The sequence below is a fragment of the Podarcis liolepis genome (genome assembly GCF_965112155.1).
Source record: "Podarcis liolepis genome assembly, chromosome: 12".
Taxonomy (NCBI): Eukaryota; Metazoa; Chordata; class Lepidosauria; order Squamata; family Lacertidae; genus Podarcis; species Podarcis liolepis.
The window spans coordinates 7,399,756-7,418,994 of NC_139563.1; the positions used below are offsets into that span (position 1 = coordinate 7,399,756).

The window sequence follows — 19,239 nt, forward strand, 5'->3', positions numbered from 1 at the left end:
TCTCTGCTTAGTTACGGGAAAATGGAAAGAGAAACAGGAGGGAGGGAACAGCCAGCAGAGATGTCATTAGAGAGTTTAGGGGACCCTCCCTCCCCAAGAAGTAGGAAGTCCATCCATATTAGAGAAGAAAGAATGCAGAAAGGAGAAGGTGTTGGTGTTCAGGATCTTGCAGGAGACGGAAAGGGGAGGAGGAGTTAGAGTAGCCAACTGCTCTCCTTGTGGGAGAGGTGTGGATTTTTGCTTGCAACCACATGACTGAATAAAAAGGACTATAAAATATAAACTGCTCATTAATTCTTGTCTGCGAAGTTCCCGAAGGGAGGGGAGGACTCTCCACGCACTGGCAGAAAGCTTCCTGTGCTTATTTTATTTTATTTTATATTAAATTTGCATGTCATCCTTCATCTGAAGACCTCAGGGCAGTTCACAGCATATACAAGATAAGAAAGACAAAGTATGTAATGAAAACAAGAACAAAACAAACGAATAACACCTCCCCACCATTAAAAAGGACATAGGATGTTATTCGGCCAAAGGCCTGGTTAAAGAGGAATGTTAGAATTCCTGCTCTGTGATTGCAGTCATGGGATTGTTGTCTTTCACACGACGGTGTATGTTTTGACTCCACAGAGTGGGAAGTGACGGATATAGGATGTTTGTGTTACTGTGTTCCGTGAAGTGGGACTGTTGTCCTTTGTTTCTTTTCTTCTTTGCTGTCTGATGCTAGAGAGAGAGGGAGCCCTGTTGCAGTGTTCCGTGTGTGTTTATATGTAAATAAAGTAGATTAGCCAAAATGCTGAGTTACTGAGGTCTGTCATGCAAGTTGTGGAAATTCTGTGGATCCCCAAGTGTGCCGACGTCTGTTGGCATCAGTCAATGTGATGTTTGGGCTGAAGAAAGCTTTTGAAGCTCCCAAATGATCAACCAGGAGGGAGAGAACATGCCAGTCAGGCAGGTGTCTCTGCCAGGGTCCTACCTGAGTGTAGGCTGAACTCCTGACAGTTTTCACCTGGCACCTAAAATTATAAAATGAAGGCACCAGGCGGGCTTCCCTGGGGAGAGCATTCCACCAATGGGAAGCCAAGGCAGAAAAGGCTGGTTCTTGTGTTGCCACCCTCTGGACCTCTCATGGAGGAGGCATATGAAAAATGTCCTCTGATGGGTCAGTTCCTAAGTTCCTATTCTGCAACTCATGATGAGATGCGATTCTACAATGGTGAGAACCCACAGCTCTCAGAGATCCAGAATGAACAACACAAGGTCAACATTCCTGCCTTCTGGCCTCCGGTTTGTGTCTGTCTTCCACTTGACATTTTAAAAGCTAAAACTTCTCAGGTTTGGAAAACATCAACAAAGCTCTCAGTTCTTTGGCCTCGATAGAGAAGGCCACATCCAGACTTTTTCTAGTATATTTTTCAAAGGTTACTGGACAGCTTTAGAAACAGCAGAGAGTTCCAAACCCCACCTAGGCTGATTCACGAGCCGTTGTGAGCATTCTTTAAAGGTTTTCATGGCGAAATGCCTGTCAATGGTCTCCCTAAAATGCCAAATCTGGCCCCCGCAAAGCATAGCATTTGCCAACTTTCCTCAGCAACCAACCCCCAAGTGGCTGAGAGATGTTGCTGTGAGCAAGAAATGACCCGGGAAAGGTGAATCTTCATGGCAATGTCCTCAAGACTCCTCAGTTCTTGGTGGGAAGGGAGGAGCAAAGAAAACCAGCTAGGCAAGGAAAGGTTGGGGTCAGGAGTTCACACAATCTGTGCAATGTCTTTGAGTGACTCAGCCAGAAGATGCGGAAAGCAAAACTAGATTAAAAATAAATAAAGGAGTGTCAGAAAGTCCAAGGACCATTTGTCTTGTAAATTGCGAGGAGGTTATAGCAACAAAAGACATCATCTTATCAACTTGTGATGTTGTTGTTTAGTTCTTTAGTCGTGTCCAACTCTTCGTGACCCCATGGACCAGAGCACGCCAGGCACTCCTGTCTTCCACTGCTTCCCGCAGCTTGGTCAAACTCATGTTCGTAGCTTCGAGAACACTGTCCAACCATCTCGTCCTCTGTCGTCCCCTTCTCCTTGTGCCCTCCATCTTTCCCAACATCAGGGTCTTTTCCAGGGAGTCTTCTCTTCTCATGAGGTGGCCAAAGTATTGGAGCCTCAGCTTCAGGATCTGTCCTTCCAGTGAGCACTCAGGGCTGATTTCCTTAAGAATGGATAAGTTTGATCTTCTTGCAGTCCCCTTCATGGATCACTGCCTTGCTGTGGCGAAGGGGCTTGGATAACTCAGAGAAGCTATGAGCTATGCTGTGCAGGGCCACCCAAGATGGACAGGTCATAGTGGAGAGTTTTGACCAAACGTGATCCACCTGGAGCAGGAACCGGCAAGCCACTCCAGTATCCCTGCCAAGAAAACTCTATGGACTTGTGATAGAAATGGATCAAAACTTAGGTTCCTTTACTTAGGGTTATCTTTATAACGGGGAAGGAAAACCCTGCCTCCCCACTGGTAAGGGCCACATTCCCTCAGGGATTTTTTCTTGGGGGCCATGTACTGGCCATGGGTGGAGCTTGGGCCCAAGGTGGATGGAGCCAAACCCTTTTCTCTCCTTCAGCCAGCCCCTGTCCAAATTTTTCTTCTCTTCTCCACATGAACATTAGACTGAGGGCTGAATGAAATTTGGTTGAGGATTACAGGTTGCCCACCCTTGTTTACATGGGAAGTTACCTTTTCATTAAAAACTAGAAAAACACGCCTGAAGAATTAATTTAGATGAGCACTGTGCAAATGAATAACTCTTTCCCTCCCCACATTCAGAGATCACACTATACATTTAAATCACAATGATACCACATTAAACTTCCTCCAAAGGATTCTGGGAACTGTAGTTCGTTGGTTGGTGAGTGTTTTTAGACCACTATTCCCCTCACAGACCTACAGTTCCCAGAGTGGATAAACAATCCATCCATCTTCACAGGGAACTATTAACTATCCTTCAAACTGGAGAAACTTGCCACACTTGGCCTCTGCTTGTTTTTGAAATTAATTTTCTATATGCAATTGTTGTATTTATTGCATTATTGTTTTTAAACTGTTTTTATATATGCCATTATTTTAACGGTTTTTATAGATGTGATTGTTTTATATAGGCTGTTATTCTGTTGTGATTTGCTTTAAAATGCCTCACAGGAAGTGATTCATAAGTGATAATAATAGTAGCAATAATAATAATAATAATAGGGTTCACTGCCTCTTGCCTTTAAACTACAGAAGAAATTCCCTTTCTGTTGTTCTGCCCTTTGCGTGAAGCTTGACTTGCAAAACTCCCAGCGGGTGCCAATTGGGTGTTAAAAATGCCCAGTGATTGAAGCTGGCTTCTAAGCTTGTCTCTACAGCAACTTTGCAGATTTAAAGTGGCAAGGGGCAGCGGGACAGCTGGGCAGGAGACCCGTAGGAGCCAGTGATTGTGGCAATCTCCTTCTATTAGAGGGTCACTCAGTGGTCAGAGACGGAGGCTTGGAGGAATACAAATTGACACAGCAGGCAAGCACTCAAGGTCGCGCATTCACTACTGACCAACAGGTAGAGACGTTCCCATCAGCCAAGCTGGTGCTCTCAGGGCTCTGTTTTGAGAGCTTCAATACCCCAGGAGACCACTTAATTGTCACCCTTTGAAGCATGAATGAAATGGCACTCTGCGGGAATCTGGGATGCAGATGCTGGGAGCCAATGTAATGACGCTTCTCATTAGTGAGAAGCATTTTTCCCTTAATCATATTTGCTCACGGGGAACTGTTTGATGGAGTTACCCAGTGCAGAGGAAGCTGGAATTGCCTTAACGTTCTGTGCTGCCATCTAAGTAGAAGCTGCCTTCTATGCAGTGCCAAGTTAAACTATGGAACTCCACGAGACAGTGAGGGACACCAACCTGGATGGCTTAAAAAGAAGAGTAGACTACAGTGGTACCTGTGGATACGAACGGGATCCATTCCGGAGCCCCGTTCACATCCAGAAGCGAACACAACCCTCGTCTGTGCGTCTGCACATGCGCGGGTGGTGATTCGCCGCTTCTGCGCATGCGTGTGACGTCATTTTGACCGTCTGCACATGTGCGAGCGGTGAAACCCGGAAGTAATGTGTTCCGTTACTTCCAGGTCGCCGCAGAGCGCAACCCAAAAGCGCTCAACCTGAAGCACATTTAACCTGAGGTATGATTGTAATTTGTGGAGCTATAGGCTCTCAGCTTCCATTTCCGTGTGCTGCTCTGGTTTCGCCAGAAGCAGCTCAGTCATGCTGGCCACATGACCTGGAAAAACTGTCTGCGGAAGCGGACAAACGCTGGCTCCCTTGGCCTATAGAGCGAGATGAGCTCCTCAACCCCAGAGTTGTCCACGACCGGACTTAATTGTCATGGGTCTCTTTACCTTTACCTCTTTAGGCTCTCAGTGGCTACAATGGCTGAGTTTTATTGCCACTGTTGGAGGCAGCATTGCCGGTTAGAGAGATGGCGAGTAAAGGGTGACACGATAGAAGCTTATACAATTATGTGGAAGAAGCAGATAAAGAGAAAAGCTCCTCCCTCTCTCCTAACACGAGTACATTGGGCATTCAACGAAACTGAAGATTGGAAGAGTCAGGACAGAGAAAATAAAGGGCTTCTTCACACAGCACCATGGCCAAACTGTTAGAATTCCTGCTCCATGATAGCAGTCATGGGATTGTTGTCTTTCACATGACGGTATATGTTTTGACTCCACAGAGTGGGAAGTGATGGAGACAGGATGTTTGTGTTACTGTGTTCCATAAAGTGGGACTATCGTCCTTATTTCTTTTCCTCTTTGCTGTCTGATGCTAGAGAGAGAGGGAGCCATGTTGCAGTGCTCTGTGTGTGTTTATATGTAAATAAAGTAGATTAGCCAAAATGCTGAGGTCTGTTACGCATGATGCGCAAACTCTGTGGATCCCTAAGTGTGCCGGTGTCGGTTGGCATCGGTCGTTGTGATGTTTGGGCTGAAGAAAGCTTTTGAAGCTCCCAAACGATTGACCAGGAGGGAGAGAACATGCCAGTCAGGCATGTGTCTCTACCAGGGTCCTACTTGAGTATAGACTGAACTCCCGACAGGAACTTGCTTCCCCAGGAGACAACCTAAATGGCTTTAAAAGAGGATTTAGCTTTCTGACAGACAAGGCAATCAATGGCTACCAGTGAGAGCCAGTGTGGTGTAGTAGTTAAGAGCTGTGGACTCGTAATCTGGTGAACCAGGTTCGCTTCCCCGCTCCTCCACATGCAGCTGCTGGGTGACCTTGGGCTAGTCACACTTCCTTGAAGTCTCTCAGCCCCACTCACCTCACAGAGGGTTTGTTGTGGGGGAGGAAAGGAAAGGAGATTTTTAGCCACTTTGAGACTCCTTAGATTGGTGATAAAGCGGAATATCAAATTCAAACTCTTCTTCTTCTACCAGCCACAATGGCTCTGCTCTGCCTCTCTCTCTCTCTGACCTGTGAATGACCTGCTCTGCCTGTCATTTCCATGACACAGGATCAGAGTTTGCGGACCTATTCCCAGCCGGGCACAAACACTCAGGGTGCAAAGCAAAAGTCAGTGATGGGTATGGCCCGAGCTTGTGGTCTGCTGCTCCTGATTCATGCCACCAGTGGCCCAAACCAGCACCTTGTTGCAAGATGGTTGTGAAAAAGCGACCCTCCTCCCCAAACTCTCCTCAAAAGTAGCAGTGAGGGAGCGGCTCAACTTTTGCCTCTTTCTTTAGCTCACATGCAAGAGTGAAAGTCTGAATTGCCTTCCAGTGCAGCCTGCTGGAGACGTGTGACATTTCCTACTGCCGATAGCAATTTGCTTTGAAGCGCCTCGTTTCACACTAAATAGGTCATGGCCGATGCAGCGTTGGAAGCAAGGAGAAACCCTTCTAAATCACCAGGAGCCAATTGAGCCACTAGCGTTGTATGTTGCAGATTTGAGGAACTTAAAACAGAAAGCAAATGGAAAGGCACATTCTGAACCCATTAAAGATGAGTAACCTTGAGGAATTTAGCAAATGCAAGCCAATTTTCAGCTGGCTGTTTGAATGCAAGCTGCTTTAATTCAGGGATGGCTATAGCGCAGGCAGGGATTCCCAGTGGCGTAGCGTGGGTTGTCAGCACCCGGGGCAAGGCAAGTAATTTGCGCCCCCTAACCCGTGGATTTGCGCCCCCTAACCCGTGGATTTGCGCCCCCTAACCCTAACCCCCAGATGTTGCGCCCAGTGCGGACGGCCCCCCCCTGCACCCCCCACGCTACGCCACTGGGGATTCCCAAACTTTTTTCAAAGAGGGCAGGATTTGGTGAAGAGAACATGCATGGGGGCCGAAGTTTACAGATTGAAGTTTACCCCAGAGTTGCTGAGCTTTTTTAAGGATTGGAGTTACTGATTTAGGATTTTACCCCAGGATATACTGCCACAGGGGCTGGATTAAATCAACCGTCAGGCTGGATTAATAATAATAATAATAATAATAATAATAATAATAATAATAATTTTTATTATTTATACCCCGCCCTCCTCGGCCACAGCTGGGCTGAGGGCAGCTAACAACAGTAAAATTACAGTAAAAACATAATGGGGGGGGGGAACCAATTTAAAATACAGGTTAAAATGCAATTTAAAATGCAGCCTCATCAAGACCATAAGGGGAAGGAAACATAAGGCTCAGACTGAGTCTAAACCAAAGGCCAGGCGGAACAACTCTGTCTTGCAGGCCCTGCGGAAAGATGTCAAGTCCCACAAGGCCCTGGTCTCCTGTGATAGAGTGTTCCAGCAAGTCGGGGCCAGTACTGAAAAGGCCCTGGCCCTAGTTGAGACCAATCTAACCACCTTGCGACCTGGGACCTCCGCGGGGCATACCAGGAGAGGTGGTCCTGTAGGTACGTGGGTCCTAGGCCGCAAAGGGCTTTAAAGGTCAAAACCAGCCCCCGAAACGGACTTATGCCTGCTATAGCGGGAGGCATCAGAGAGGATGTTTGCAGGACATTAGAGAGCAGTCCTCTAGGTTTGCCTGTCAGAATCAGCCCCTCTTGCTGCTGAGAGGAAGGTGGTTTGGCTTTGACTCTTGGCTTCCAAGCAGCAACGCTTTGCAGAATGCCCCAGGTCCTGCCGATTTCGGTGAGAGCCAGGGTGTTCCAGCTATGGAAGTGGTACTGAGTGGGTTGGGGTGCGGGGAGGGAAGGGAAGGGAGGAGACAGCCATTCCCATCTTGTTTTAGGTGGCAAAAGGAGACGAGCCACCGCTGTTCCATACGGCAGGGATGGGGATGAATTAGTTCACTTTGCATTTAAGGTAAACCTACCTAACAAGGTCTGTATAGTTAAAGCTATGGTTTTCCTAGTAGTGATGTATGGAAGTGAGAGCTGGACCATAAAGAAGGCTGATCGCCGAAGAATGGATGCTTTTGAATTATGGTGCTGGAGGAGACACTTGAGAGTCCCATGGACTGCAAGAAGATCAAACCTCTCTATTCTGAAGGAAATCAGCCCTGAGTGCTCACTGGAAGGATAGATCCTGAAGCAGAGGCTCCAAGACTTTGGCCACCTCATGAGAAGAGAAGACTCCCTGGAAAAGACCCTGATGTTGGGAAAGAGGGCACAAGGAGAAGGGGACGCAGAGGATGAGATGGTTGGACAGTGTTCTGGAAGCTACCAGCATGAGTTTGACCAAACTGCGGGAGGCAGTGGAAGACAGGAGTGCCTGGTGTGCTCTGGTCCATGGGGTCACGAAGAGTCGGACACGACTAAACGACTAAACAACAACACCTAACATGCATGAATGAATTCTGAAAAATGGGCAGGGAAACTCAGGCAGACTTCCATGTGGAATTCTAAAATAAAGATAAAATAAATAAATAAAGAAAAATAAAATAAAGAATCACCAAGTGATGTGGGTGAATTGAGCAGAAGGTTGGAACGATAGTAACTGTGGTCTTTGGAACTCCCTGCCCATTGATTTTAGGCAGGCTGTTTTCGGCAGCTGCTAAATCTGTTTCCTTGTTTGCCTCCCCAGATACGTAAAGCTGACATGCATTTGGGAGATGGAATTTCATTTTACGACATCTGTTTTTAACTGCTAAATGGACGGAGGGGGCAATGCCGGAAAACCAGGTGGTTGAATGCTGCTCTTGTGCTCGAATCCTGCTCTCTTGCTTCCCACAGGTATCTGGTTGGCCCCTGTGAGAACGGGCCATTGACCTGACTCAGCAGGTCCTTCTTATTTGTGTGGGTCCTGTAGGAGAGGCCGTGTGCTGGTCCCGGGGGGTAGGTTACCGTTGTCGTAGTCAAAGATCAGTCCTGGGTCACTAGCCTGGAAACAGTTCACAAGGAGCGAGGCGAGGTCTGAAGCAGGAAGCCGGGCGGGGACAGGAACACTGGAAGGTCCGAAGCAGGAAGCCGGGCGGGGACAGGAACACTGGAAGGTCCGAAGCAGGAAGCCGGGCGGGGACAGGAACACTGGAAGGTCAGAAGCAGGAAGCCGGGCGGGGACAGGAACACTGGAAGGTCAGGTCTGGGTCCGGGTAGGAGCAGGTACTCAATGACGACGTTGCTCCCGCAACCTGGGACTGGGCTGACTGGCCTTTATCTTCTCTGAGGCCAGGGCGGTCCCGGCCCCCAGGAGACCCGCCTCCCCTGGCCTTAAGGCGAGCACTCCTCCTGGGAGAAACCAGCTCCCTTCGCCTCTCTGTCCTGAGCCTCTGCAGTTCAGGAGAGACTGAAGGGTTACTGGGCCCAGGGGGAGACTCACCTGTAGGCACTGAGTCCTCAATCACCTCCGGAGCCAGAATGGATTCACCTGGTGCCTGCTCCTGAGGATCCGGCACAGGTGCAGGCGCTTCAGACTCAAGGCTCTGCCCCAGTTCAGCCGGCCCTGGAGGCGGGGACTCCTGTGCAGGCTGGGATTCCTCCCGTTCAGCCTCTGAATCAGAATCCCAGGCCATCACAGGCCGTGTCCATCGCCCTCTGTTGTGATTTAGCCAAGGCCCGATGGGATCGAAAAAAGAGAGTTTTGCCACAGCCTTGAGGTAGGCTGTTGTGCTGGTCCCGGGGGGGGGGGGGGGTTAACCGTGTAGCGTGGTCTGAGTCCGGTCCTGGGTCAAGGGTCTGGAGGCTGACCGTCAGGGGCGAAGCGGGGTCCAAGGCAAGGAGCCGGGCATGGTCGGGAACTCCAGAAGAGTAGGTCTGGGTGCTGGCAGAAACAGGTTTACAACGTCGTTGCTCCCGCAACCTGGGACTGGGCTGACTGGCCTTTATCTCCTCTGGGGCCTAGAGCGGTCCCGGCCCACAGGTGAACCGCCTCTCCTGGCCTTAAGGCGAGCACTCCTCCTGCAGGAACTTAGTTCCCTCCGCCTCTCTGAGCCTCTGCAGCTCTGGAGAGACTGGAGGGTTACCGGACCCAGAGGCAACCTCACCTTCCCCTGACAGGGCTGGGAGAGGCGCACCTGTAGGCAATGGGTCCTCCATCACCTCCGGAGCCAGAGTGGATTCAGCTGGTGTCTGCTCCTGAGGATCCGGCACAGGTGGGGGCCCTTCAGATTCAAGGCCCTGCCCCAGGTCAGCCGGCCCTGGAGGCGGGGACTCCTGTGCAGGCTGGGATTCCTCCCGTTCAGCCTCTGAATCAGATTCCCAGGCCATCACAACTGTTTTCACTGCCAGGCATGAACTTTCAGCTCCATTGGTTAGTAGCAAAAGGAGATTAACTAAAGCAAGCGGAGGCAGCTGCCACCTGTTCATCTGCAGAAGACGATCCTTGTTTCTTTTCTTGGATTTTATTGACTTTAGTGCCTTGGAAACTGGGCCCCTTGGTATAAATTCTTAATTAGGCAAAGGGTTAGAGATGGGTTATTATTATTTTTCTTTTGACTTCCTTTATCCTGTATCTGGCCTCCTTATTTACTTCTTCTAAGCTGTTTCCTTTATGAATAATTATTAAGATGTTTCTAATTATAACTTTTATAGTCATTTATTTGGTTGTTTGTCTTGTTGTATGTTATGCTTATTGTATGCTATGTTCACGTTTAATGAGGGTGGATTTCTGTATTGGGGGGCGGGTGGGGGGGGTTTATGTTATGTTGTAAATAAAATTTCTAATAAAGTTATTAAAAAATAATAAAATAAAATAATTATTATTTTTCTTTTGAAAACAACACAGCCCAGCTACAGCCTCTCTAGGGACTGCGCCATTAAAATGGGATTTATTTCTGAGTCCCCTATAAACATCTTGTGGAAGCTCTCTTTCTTTTCTTAAATGATGAGTTGATCCCCCCCCCCAAGCATCTAGTGATGAGCCAGGGCTGAGGTGGAGAACCTCAGGGCTGGCAAGAAGCATAATGTGGCACTCCAGTTCTCCTTCTGTGGCCCATGGGACTTTTTCCAGTCCGCATCTCCTATCCCCAGTCCACACCTCAAACTGGTCCAGTTCTTCCACCTCCCCCTGTGCTTTTGGCATGCCTGAATGTGTCCTTGGACAGTGATAGGGTACCTTGCTTGCCTGGGTGGTGTAAAGGACAGAGCAATGGGTCCAGCTGTATGTCGAAGCTCCTGCCTGAAATTGTACAAAGCTAGGAATCATGTGCCAGTTGTTCCACCTACTCTACCCACCCTGGAAGGCCGCCCATGAAAGAAAATTGCCCCCCAGACTGACCCCCCCCCATTCTTGCTCTTCGTCTATCAACAGAAGGCTCTCCTCTCATTTCCCATAGATGGGGAAGTGAGCTGGGCGCCATTTTGAATCAAGATGGTGGAGCGAATCTTTCAAAGTCATACCGATTTTTTTTAGTTTCTTGGAATTCCTCAGCAAGGCTGGGTACGAGGCGGCTAGGAGTGCATAAATGCTTTGCAGTAGCCGTACAGTGGTACCTCGGGTTAAGAACTTAATTCGTTCTGGAGGTCCATCCTTAACCTGAAACTGTTCTTAACCTGAGGTACCACTTTAGCTAATGGGGCCTTCTGCTGCCGGAGCACAATTTCTGTTCTCATCCTGAAGCAAAGTTCTTAACCTGAGGTACTATTTCTGGGTTAGGGGAGTCTGTAACCTGAAGCGTCTGTAACCTGAAGCGTTTGTAACCCGAGGTACCACTGTACTGGGAATAGTCTGCTTCCCACTTTCCTTTAAGTAGAGTTTAAGCACAGCACTTTTTCCCCCTTACCGGTTTATTATTTCCTCAACGCAATGGCAGCCACAAATGAAGAGATTCCTCCTCCCTCCCCACCCCCACCATTTTGAAATGGAAAAGAAGAGACACCTTCAAGATGAACCATTGAAAGGCTAAGGAACCAAACTATTTACAGTTCCAAGTCTGGCGAAATAAATAACACGCAGTCAAAGTTCGTGAGGAACAAGGCATGATCCGTGTCTGCACTGGCCAAGAGGAGATGGTGACGATCGTCACACTGAGAAATGGTCGTTGGTGGAAAGAGGGAGGGCTTCTGCGCGCACACAGTCAGTGCTGCTTTCTGAAGAGCAGGCCCATAAAGTTCCTGAATATTTACAAGAGGGCGGAATTAAGAACTCTGGCACCTCAAGGGGAAGCAGCCAAGGGCAGGATGATCGTCGAACAAATTGGTCTTCTCCCTGCTTTCCATCTGAACCATGCGCATAACAGGCTCCCGAACTGAGAGTCCATGAGTTATCAAGAGCGCACAAGTCTCATTCCCCCTTGCACTCTTTCTGTCCTTTTCAGAATCCACAGGGTTTGTTGAATGGAGGTAACATGAAAACAGAGCTCCTTCCAACCAGCTTGTAGCATCTGGGTATGCGTCAACAGATCCTGGCAGTGGAGTCTCCCTGTCCAAGCTGCTCAGAAGACCCCCTGGGGATGTCACCACCCAGCCTGGAAAGGGCAAGCCTAGTTAGGAAGGGCATATTATTCACCCATCCCAGGTCAAAGAACCTGGTGAATTGTCTTTTCTCCAACCAGCAGATGCTCCCAACACCAAGATAATGGATCATCTCTCCTTTCTTTTTTTGATGGGAGGGATTGCTTGATGGTTGAAGGTGGGGAGAGAGGGCATGAGATGTAGCTGATTCAAAAGCAGTGTGCAAACCACTGCTTGTCACTTCAGGAGGGGCCACAGCTTATTGGGAGCGCATGTGCTCTGCATGCAGAAAATCAATCCCTGGTATCTCCAGTTGAAAGTGCCCCTAGGCTTCAGAGCCCAGAGAGCCCCTTGCTGAGACCCTGAAGAGTTTCTGCCCATCAGAGTTGTCAATTATGGCACTTCCTGGACCGATGGTTTCTTCCCCCAAACAGAATAGAAGACAACCTTTTCCAGGAGTGCCTTTGGGGACCCAGTTAAAACTTCAGATATATAACCAACAGAGCATTCAGGATGATCCCATGCTGTCTCTGGAGTTGAGATGGCCTTCTGGCTTCTGAAGTTTAACCGGAGAGAGAGGCTTAGTCGGCTGCGTCAGGTCCAGGGAGCATCTCTCTGATCAAATGATTCCTTCTCTCCCACGAAAGATCTTGGCAGATGGGGTCACAACACCTGCTCCTTTCCCCCATTGGCTCATTCTGCATCTGCTGGTTGAGAGCTGCAAAGGCGGGCTCTCTCTTATCCACCATGCACTGAGATTCCGCTGCATTCACAAGCGCTCCAACAACACTCAGAACTTAAAGACTTGAGAAGAACCAACAGGAGACTCCAGCACCCAACCAGGCCTCTTCCCATCCTTCTGCTATTCCGGTGTTTTGTCCTGCTTTGGTTGACAGAAGAATGTTCTGTCTTTAAAAAAATAATGCACACACACAACTCCACACCTGTCACCCTTAATCCAAAGTCCTGGCTGGCACCATCTTTCCTCTCCCATTGCTTTGTGTCCCACCCATTTGGTCCCTCGGTCATTCCCGTCCGGGTCTCAAACCAGAGACAAGTCAGCTTGGAAGCTGGAGCAGCGCCTGCTCTTGGGGCTGCACTTGGTCAGCATGGAGATTTGGGTGCTGAAGTTGGTCCCGTTGCTGCCCATGGAGGGGTGGTGATATTTCATGTCGGAGCCCAGGAACCTCTCCATGTGCCACCTTCGCCACTTCCGCTTCAGCTCGGCTTGGACCTAAAGAAAGGAGCAAGGAAAGGGAGAGGGCAGATGAACTGGGGAAGGGAGAAAGAAGGAGGTCTTCTGGATTTGTGGATGTGCTTCGTGGTGAAGGGACAGGTTACCCAAACCTGAATGTGCAGCTACCCGAACCAGGCCCCAATAACTCCCAAATTCCTTCTTCAAGGATGCATTAGCTAAAGTCCATTAACTTGAGCTGTATAAAACAGGGCCCAGCTGTGCAAACAAAGCCGTCTCCTTTATCAGTCCATGAAGGCTTAATGATGGATGGCCTTGTCAGTTCCGAGTGGAGACGGGATGGCAGATCTGGGGCTTATCTTGTAGGTTGTAAATATTCTGACCACTCTGACGCACAGACCTTGCAAGACAATAATAAACTCTTTCTCTGACCCAACCTCGGTGTCTGATTGACTCCTTCCTCCCTCCCGGGAGCAACGCAGACCCAGCCAATGGGAAAGGTCTGAAAGGCTACAGTGGAGCTCTTCTAGGCTGAGAGCCAGAGTGGTGTGGCGGGTCAAGGGCTGGACCAGGACTTGGAAGACCGGGGTTCGAGTCCCCAATCACCCATGAAGGTCACTGGGTGACCTTGGGGGCCAGTCGCTGCCTCTCAGCTTAACCTATCTCACAGGGTTGTTGCTCTTTGAGCTCCCTGGATAAAAAGGTGGGATATAAATGCAATTGATAAAACAAATACAGCCGTACCTTGGTTTTTGGACAGCTTAGTTCTTGAACATTTTGGCTCCTGAACACCACAAACCCGGAAGTGACTGTTCCGGTTTGTGAACTATTCCCCCCCAATTTTTTATTTAATTTTCCAAATTTGATACAAATACAACACAACACAAAAAAAATATAAAAAGAACAAACAAGCATATAAGATTTCTTCCAATCAAAAATCCAAATTAATTTCCATTATTAAATGACTTCCTCGAATCCTTCCTAACTGATTTTCATTAAATCTCATTTTAGCAATTTCCCAATATTCACTTTCTAATATAATTAACTAGTTCAAATTACTAACTTCCTTTCTTTACATCATAATCCCAATCCATAGTATTATACAATTCAACACACTTAAATCCTAAGCCAATTTAGTACTTGCAAGTCCTTCCACTTATGTGGTTTGCGAACTATTTTTGGAAGCCAAATGTCCGATGGGGCTTCTGAATGACTGCAGGAGCTTTCTGCACACAATCAGAAGCTGCGCTTTGGTTTCTGAACGTTTTGGAAGTCAAAGGGACTTCAGGAACGGATTCCGTTTGACTTCCAACGTACGACTGTAATTGCATTCATCATGGGGCTGATGGAAATCCTTGCTGCATTTTGCAGCCATGTGAATCCAGCTTACCACAAATTGCATTTCACCACCCAAAATATCAGTCTTTCTCTAAATCTCCAGCCCTTCCTTCCTTCCTTCCTTCCTTCCTTCCTTCCTTCCTTCCTTCCTCTCTCCCCCCTCTCTCATTCCCTCTTTTTTTCTTTATTACTTTTTCATCCCCCACACACTCTTTTCTTCTTTCTTTTTCTACATTACTTACTTTCCTTCTTTCCTCCCTTCTAAATATATCCTGCCCTTTGTCTGAAGCCTCCAGGGCAAGTTACAGCAATAGGTAAATAAAATCATCAATAATAAAAGAGAGATTTAAAACCAGCAAAATAATAGTGTGTTGTTTTTTTTAAAAAAGAATACCTATTAGTTTTCTGCCGTCTTCTGCCAGGCTTTCAAATGTAGACTGCAGAAAACTGACAGGTATTTCTTTTTTTTAAAAAAAATAATCTATTATTTTGCTGGTTTTAAATCTCTCTTTTATTTGCTGGTTCTAAATCTCTCTTTTATTGTTGATTCTTTTATTTGCCTATTGCTGTAACTTGCCCTGGGGCCTTCAGACAAAGGGCAGGATAGAAGTAGAGGCCTCTTAAGCCATGGAGTAAAGGCAGGGGAACTTGCTCAATGATGGAGAGTATTCATTAAGAGAGGGAGTTTAAAACACCCAACGGATTTTTTGAAGCAGAAGGGGAAATGGCATAGCTGTGCCCAAACTAACAGTTCAGTTGAGGGAGGAGCTGCCATGTGGCTCATCCCCTCTTCTGAACAGTTTCCATTCAAGATGCTAATTTTAAGCACAATAAATCCTATTGGGGTATTCACTCTAACAGTTAAGAATTGAAGTTTGGGGGGGACAGGGGACAGGCAGGTGTGGAGTATGTCAGGAGCTTGTCCTACTCTCAAGTATGACCCTGGCAGAGACACATGCCCGACTGGCATGTCTCTCCCTCCTGGTCGATCGTTCGGGAGCTTCAAAAGCTTTCTTCTGCCCGAACATCACAGCGACCAACAGACACCGGCACACTTAGGGATCCACAGAGTCATCGCAGCTTGCGTAACAGACCTCAGCAACTCAGCATTTTGCCTAATCTCCACACACAGAGCACTGCAACATGGCTCCCTCTCTCTCTAGCATCAGACAGCAAAGAGAAAAAGAACAAAGGACAATAGTCCCACTTCACGGAACACAGTAACACAAACATCCTGCCTCCGTCACTTCCCACTCTGTGGAGTCAAAACTTACACCGTCATGTGATAGACAAAAATCCCATGACTGCAGTCACGGAGCAGGAATTCCAGCAGAGGACTCCCTGGTCCTGAATGGGGTAACTGTGCCCCTGAAGGACCAGGTGCGCAGCCTGGGAGTCATTCTGGACTCACAGCTGTCCACGGGGGAGCAGGTCAATTCTGTGTCCAGGGCAGCTGTTTACCAGCTCCATCTGGTACGTGGCTGAGACCCTACCTGCCCGCAGACTGTATCGCCAGAGTGGCACATGCTCTGGTTATCTCCTGGTTGGACTACTGCAATGTGCTCTACGTGGGGCTACCTTTGAAGGTGACTCAGAAACTGCAATTAATCCAGAATGCGGCAGCTAGACAGGTGACTGGGGGTGGCTGCTGAGACCATATAATACCAGTCCTGAAAGACCTACATTGGCTCCCAGTACGTTTCTGAGCACAATTCAAAGTGCTGGTGCTGACCTTTAAAGCCCTAAACAGCCTCGGCCCAGTATACCTAAAGGAGCGTCTCAACCCCATCGTTCAGCCCGGACACTGAGGTCCAGTGTCGAGGGACTTCTGCCGGTTCTCTCTCTGTGAGAAGTGAGGTTACAGGGAACCAGGCATAGGGCCTTCTCGGTGGTGGCACCCGCCCTGTGGAATGCCCTCCCAGCAGATGTCAAGGCAATAAACAACTACAGTGGTACCTCGGGTTAAGAACTTAATTTGTTCTGGAGGTCTGTTCTTAACCTGAAACTGTTCTTAACCTGAAGACCACTTTAGCTAATGGAGCCTCCCGCTGCCGCCGCCGCGCGATTTCTGTTCTCACCCTGAAGCAAAGTTCTTAACCCAAGATACTATTTCTGGGTTAGTGGAGTCTGTAACCTGAAGCGTCTGTAACTGAGGTACCACTGTATCTGACGTTTAGAAGACATCTGAAGGCAGCCCTGTTTAGGGAAGTTTTTAATGTTTGATGTTTTATCATGTTAATATTCTGTTGGGAGACGCTGAGAGTGGCTGGGGAAACCCTGCCAGATGGGCGGGGTAATAATAATAATAATAATAATAATAATAATAATAATAATAATAATAATTGCACAGGGGGTAAGCTGGGGCAGCATCTGACAGCCCTGCCCCACTGAACATCTCCATATCCATGCATTAGGAGGAACGTCAGTAGAGGGGAACCTGATGTATGCAGGTAAGTCTCCTCTAATGTATAGAACCCTGCATGAATAGCTGGCCTGAGTTCCAGTTCACATGGGGAGCCTCTGTGCGCGTTTAGCAGAAATATCTCTCTACTGAAGGCCTCCACAATGTATGGGGGGCGGAGGCCAGCTGGTGCCGCTCCTCCTTCTCCATCATGCAATTCTTAATCTTGGGAGTGAACACCCAATAGGGCTCATGTGACTTTAAGAACTGCTGCCTGGGTTTGCTTATTTTCCTCTTCCCTCCTCCTCCCTTTTTCCTTCTGTGCTGTGCCTTTTAGATCATAAATCTACAGGCATGGGCTTGTTTCGTTTTAAATCTGTGTATAGCATCCAGTAAATTCTAGGCGCTTTTACCAAACAACGGCAATGTTGCTCTCATTCGGCCTACATTCCTTGTTCTGTGAAACCAAAATTTCTTAAACGAACCACATATCAAAAGACAGCAGTAATTATTAAAAGTCCTCAGAGGTTTGGAGAGCCATTGCAACTCGTCTCAGTAGCTCGTTGGGGGTTGGGATTCCCTTGTAGTGATGAATATCTGACCTCAGTTTGGCTTTGGCCCTCATGTATATTTCGTTCCAACATCTGAGAAATACTTATTTTTCCATTGTTAAACGATGCGTCATAATTTGTTAAGCTCTGCATTATGCATTACGGTGCAAGAATAAGGAGCAAATTCAATTAAATTTGATCGATGAATTAGTTGGCGGAGCAGCAAAAAGGCAGGTCATTAATGAACTAAATGTTATTTAATCGCTTGGCAGCCCCAGTAATGCTTGTTCCCTTTGCAAATATCATGGCTGATCTTACCTCTCCATTGAGGAAGCAGTACAAGACAGCCACCACAAAGCCCTAGAAAAGGGGGAAGGGGAAAAAGAAAAGAAGAGACAACATAGATTTTTATTTCATTGCCTTTGTTTTAGGGACATATTTAAATGTGTAGCCTCACCCCCCAGATCCCAAAGGCTAGGGAAGAGTTTGTATCAACCCCAATGGAACATTCCGTTCAAACTCTTCCCAGACAAGAGAGAAAGAGCAAAAAAAGTCAAAGTTTCATGTCAAGAAGAGAGCAGAATCTCTTGCTTAATATAAGCACAAACAGGAGTTTTCTAAGTGGATCGCTAGGGGATCTCCCCAGCAATACCCACAAAGACATCCAATCTTGGGCATTGTGCATAGCTGTCAAGTGTCCCTTATTTGGCGGGACAGTCCCTTATCCCAGCGCCATGTCCCGCTGCTGTCCCTTATTGATGATGTCCCTTAAATAAGCTACTGAAGGTAATGGGGCCCTTTCTATGTCTAGCTGTGCTTTGTCAAAAACAAATTGTTGCTGTTTTTTTGTGTTGAATATATGCTATATGGTAATTTATGGACCTAATAGGTATCTAAAGCCATTTGCACGCAGCAAAATATGTATTTTATCAAAGTAATTGTTGATCCCTTATTTTGGCTGCTGATCCCTTACTTTCAAATCTGTAAGTTGACAGCTATGGCATTGTGGGAGATACAAAATGGCGGCCAGAATGACAACTGCTGATGCAGATGCAGTAAAATATATATCTTAGAATAAAGAAGAAGCTATTTTGTTGCTAATTGTGAGATCTCTTCCACAAGAGACATGGTGAAAAATTCCCCTCCATGAAAATAATGCAAAAAATTCTCACTTCCGCATATCACCAATCCTGCTAACCATCTTCTTCCCCAATTCACAGTTGCAAGAGACTGGTCTAGGGGGCACCACTGGAAATGGTTTCCCATAACGGGCATTTGGTTGACCACTATGGTAAGTGCGTCGCTAGACCAGACAGGCCTTTCTTAAGACTGTGCCCCAGAACCCCCTGCAATGCGTCATGGTTCTGTGGCAGACAGTAAGGTGATAAGGACATTGGAAAGCCACTGTCCCACACTGAGGCCACACTAAGCAGAAGGAGGAGGTGCAGGAAACGGCCAAAGGCACCCTTGGAGCTCACCGATGTCCAGGTGGGGACAGACGTGGAGTATGAATGAAATTGCCATCGTTCCTGTGAGATCCAGCCTTGCAGCAGGGGGAAGCGGCTTACCTGAAAGGATCCCAGCACAAGTTCGAAGACCAGCTTCATCTCCAGCAGCTTTGATTTGTCGGGGAAGAGGGCGAAGATGGTGTAGTGGATGCCGAAGAGCGGGATCAGCAGTAAGGTGGATTTTGCAAGTCTCCTGGCAGGAGGGAGAAGAACACAGAGAGATGGGCGCACAGGATGGAGGAAGACCTGAAGATCTAGAACTGAACTGCATGCCCAGGCTTGCGGAGAGCTGCCCGAAGCCTGGGGTGCGCAGCGACACGCTCCCCAGACTTCGGACAGCAGGCAGTTGTCCGCAAGCCTGCGGAGCCTGGCAGGAACTCCCACCGGGCTCC

At 47.8% G+C, this 19,239-nt stretch overlaps 1 protein-coding gene across 1 annotated transcript in view; it reads right to left on the reverse strand.

Moving 5' to 3' along the window:
• Nucleotides 1–11,170: 11,170 nt before the first annotated feature.
• Nucleotides 11,171–19,239, reverse strand: part of VIPR1 (vasoactive intestinal peptide receptor 1) — a 112,878-nt gene continuing 104,809 nt past the window's right edge. Inside the window, exons 11-13 of the mRNA XM_083467086.1 lie at nucleotides 18,908–19,040; nucleotides 17,658–17,699; nucleotides 11,171–13,088 (exon numbers count right to left, since the gene is read on the reverse strand). Of these exons, the coding sequence (XP_083323212.1) occupies nucleotides 12,897–13,088; nucleotides 17,658–17,699; nucleotides 18,908–19,040 (367 nt within the window). The 3' untranslated portion in view covers nucleotides 11,171–12,896. The remainder of the gene's footprint in view (nucleotides 13,089–17,657; nucleotides 17,700–18,907; nucleotides 19,041–19,239) is intronic.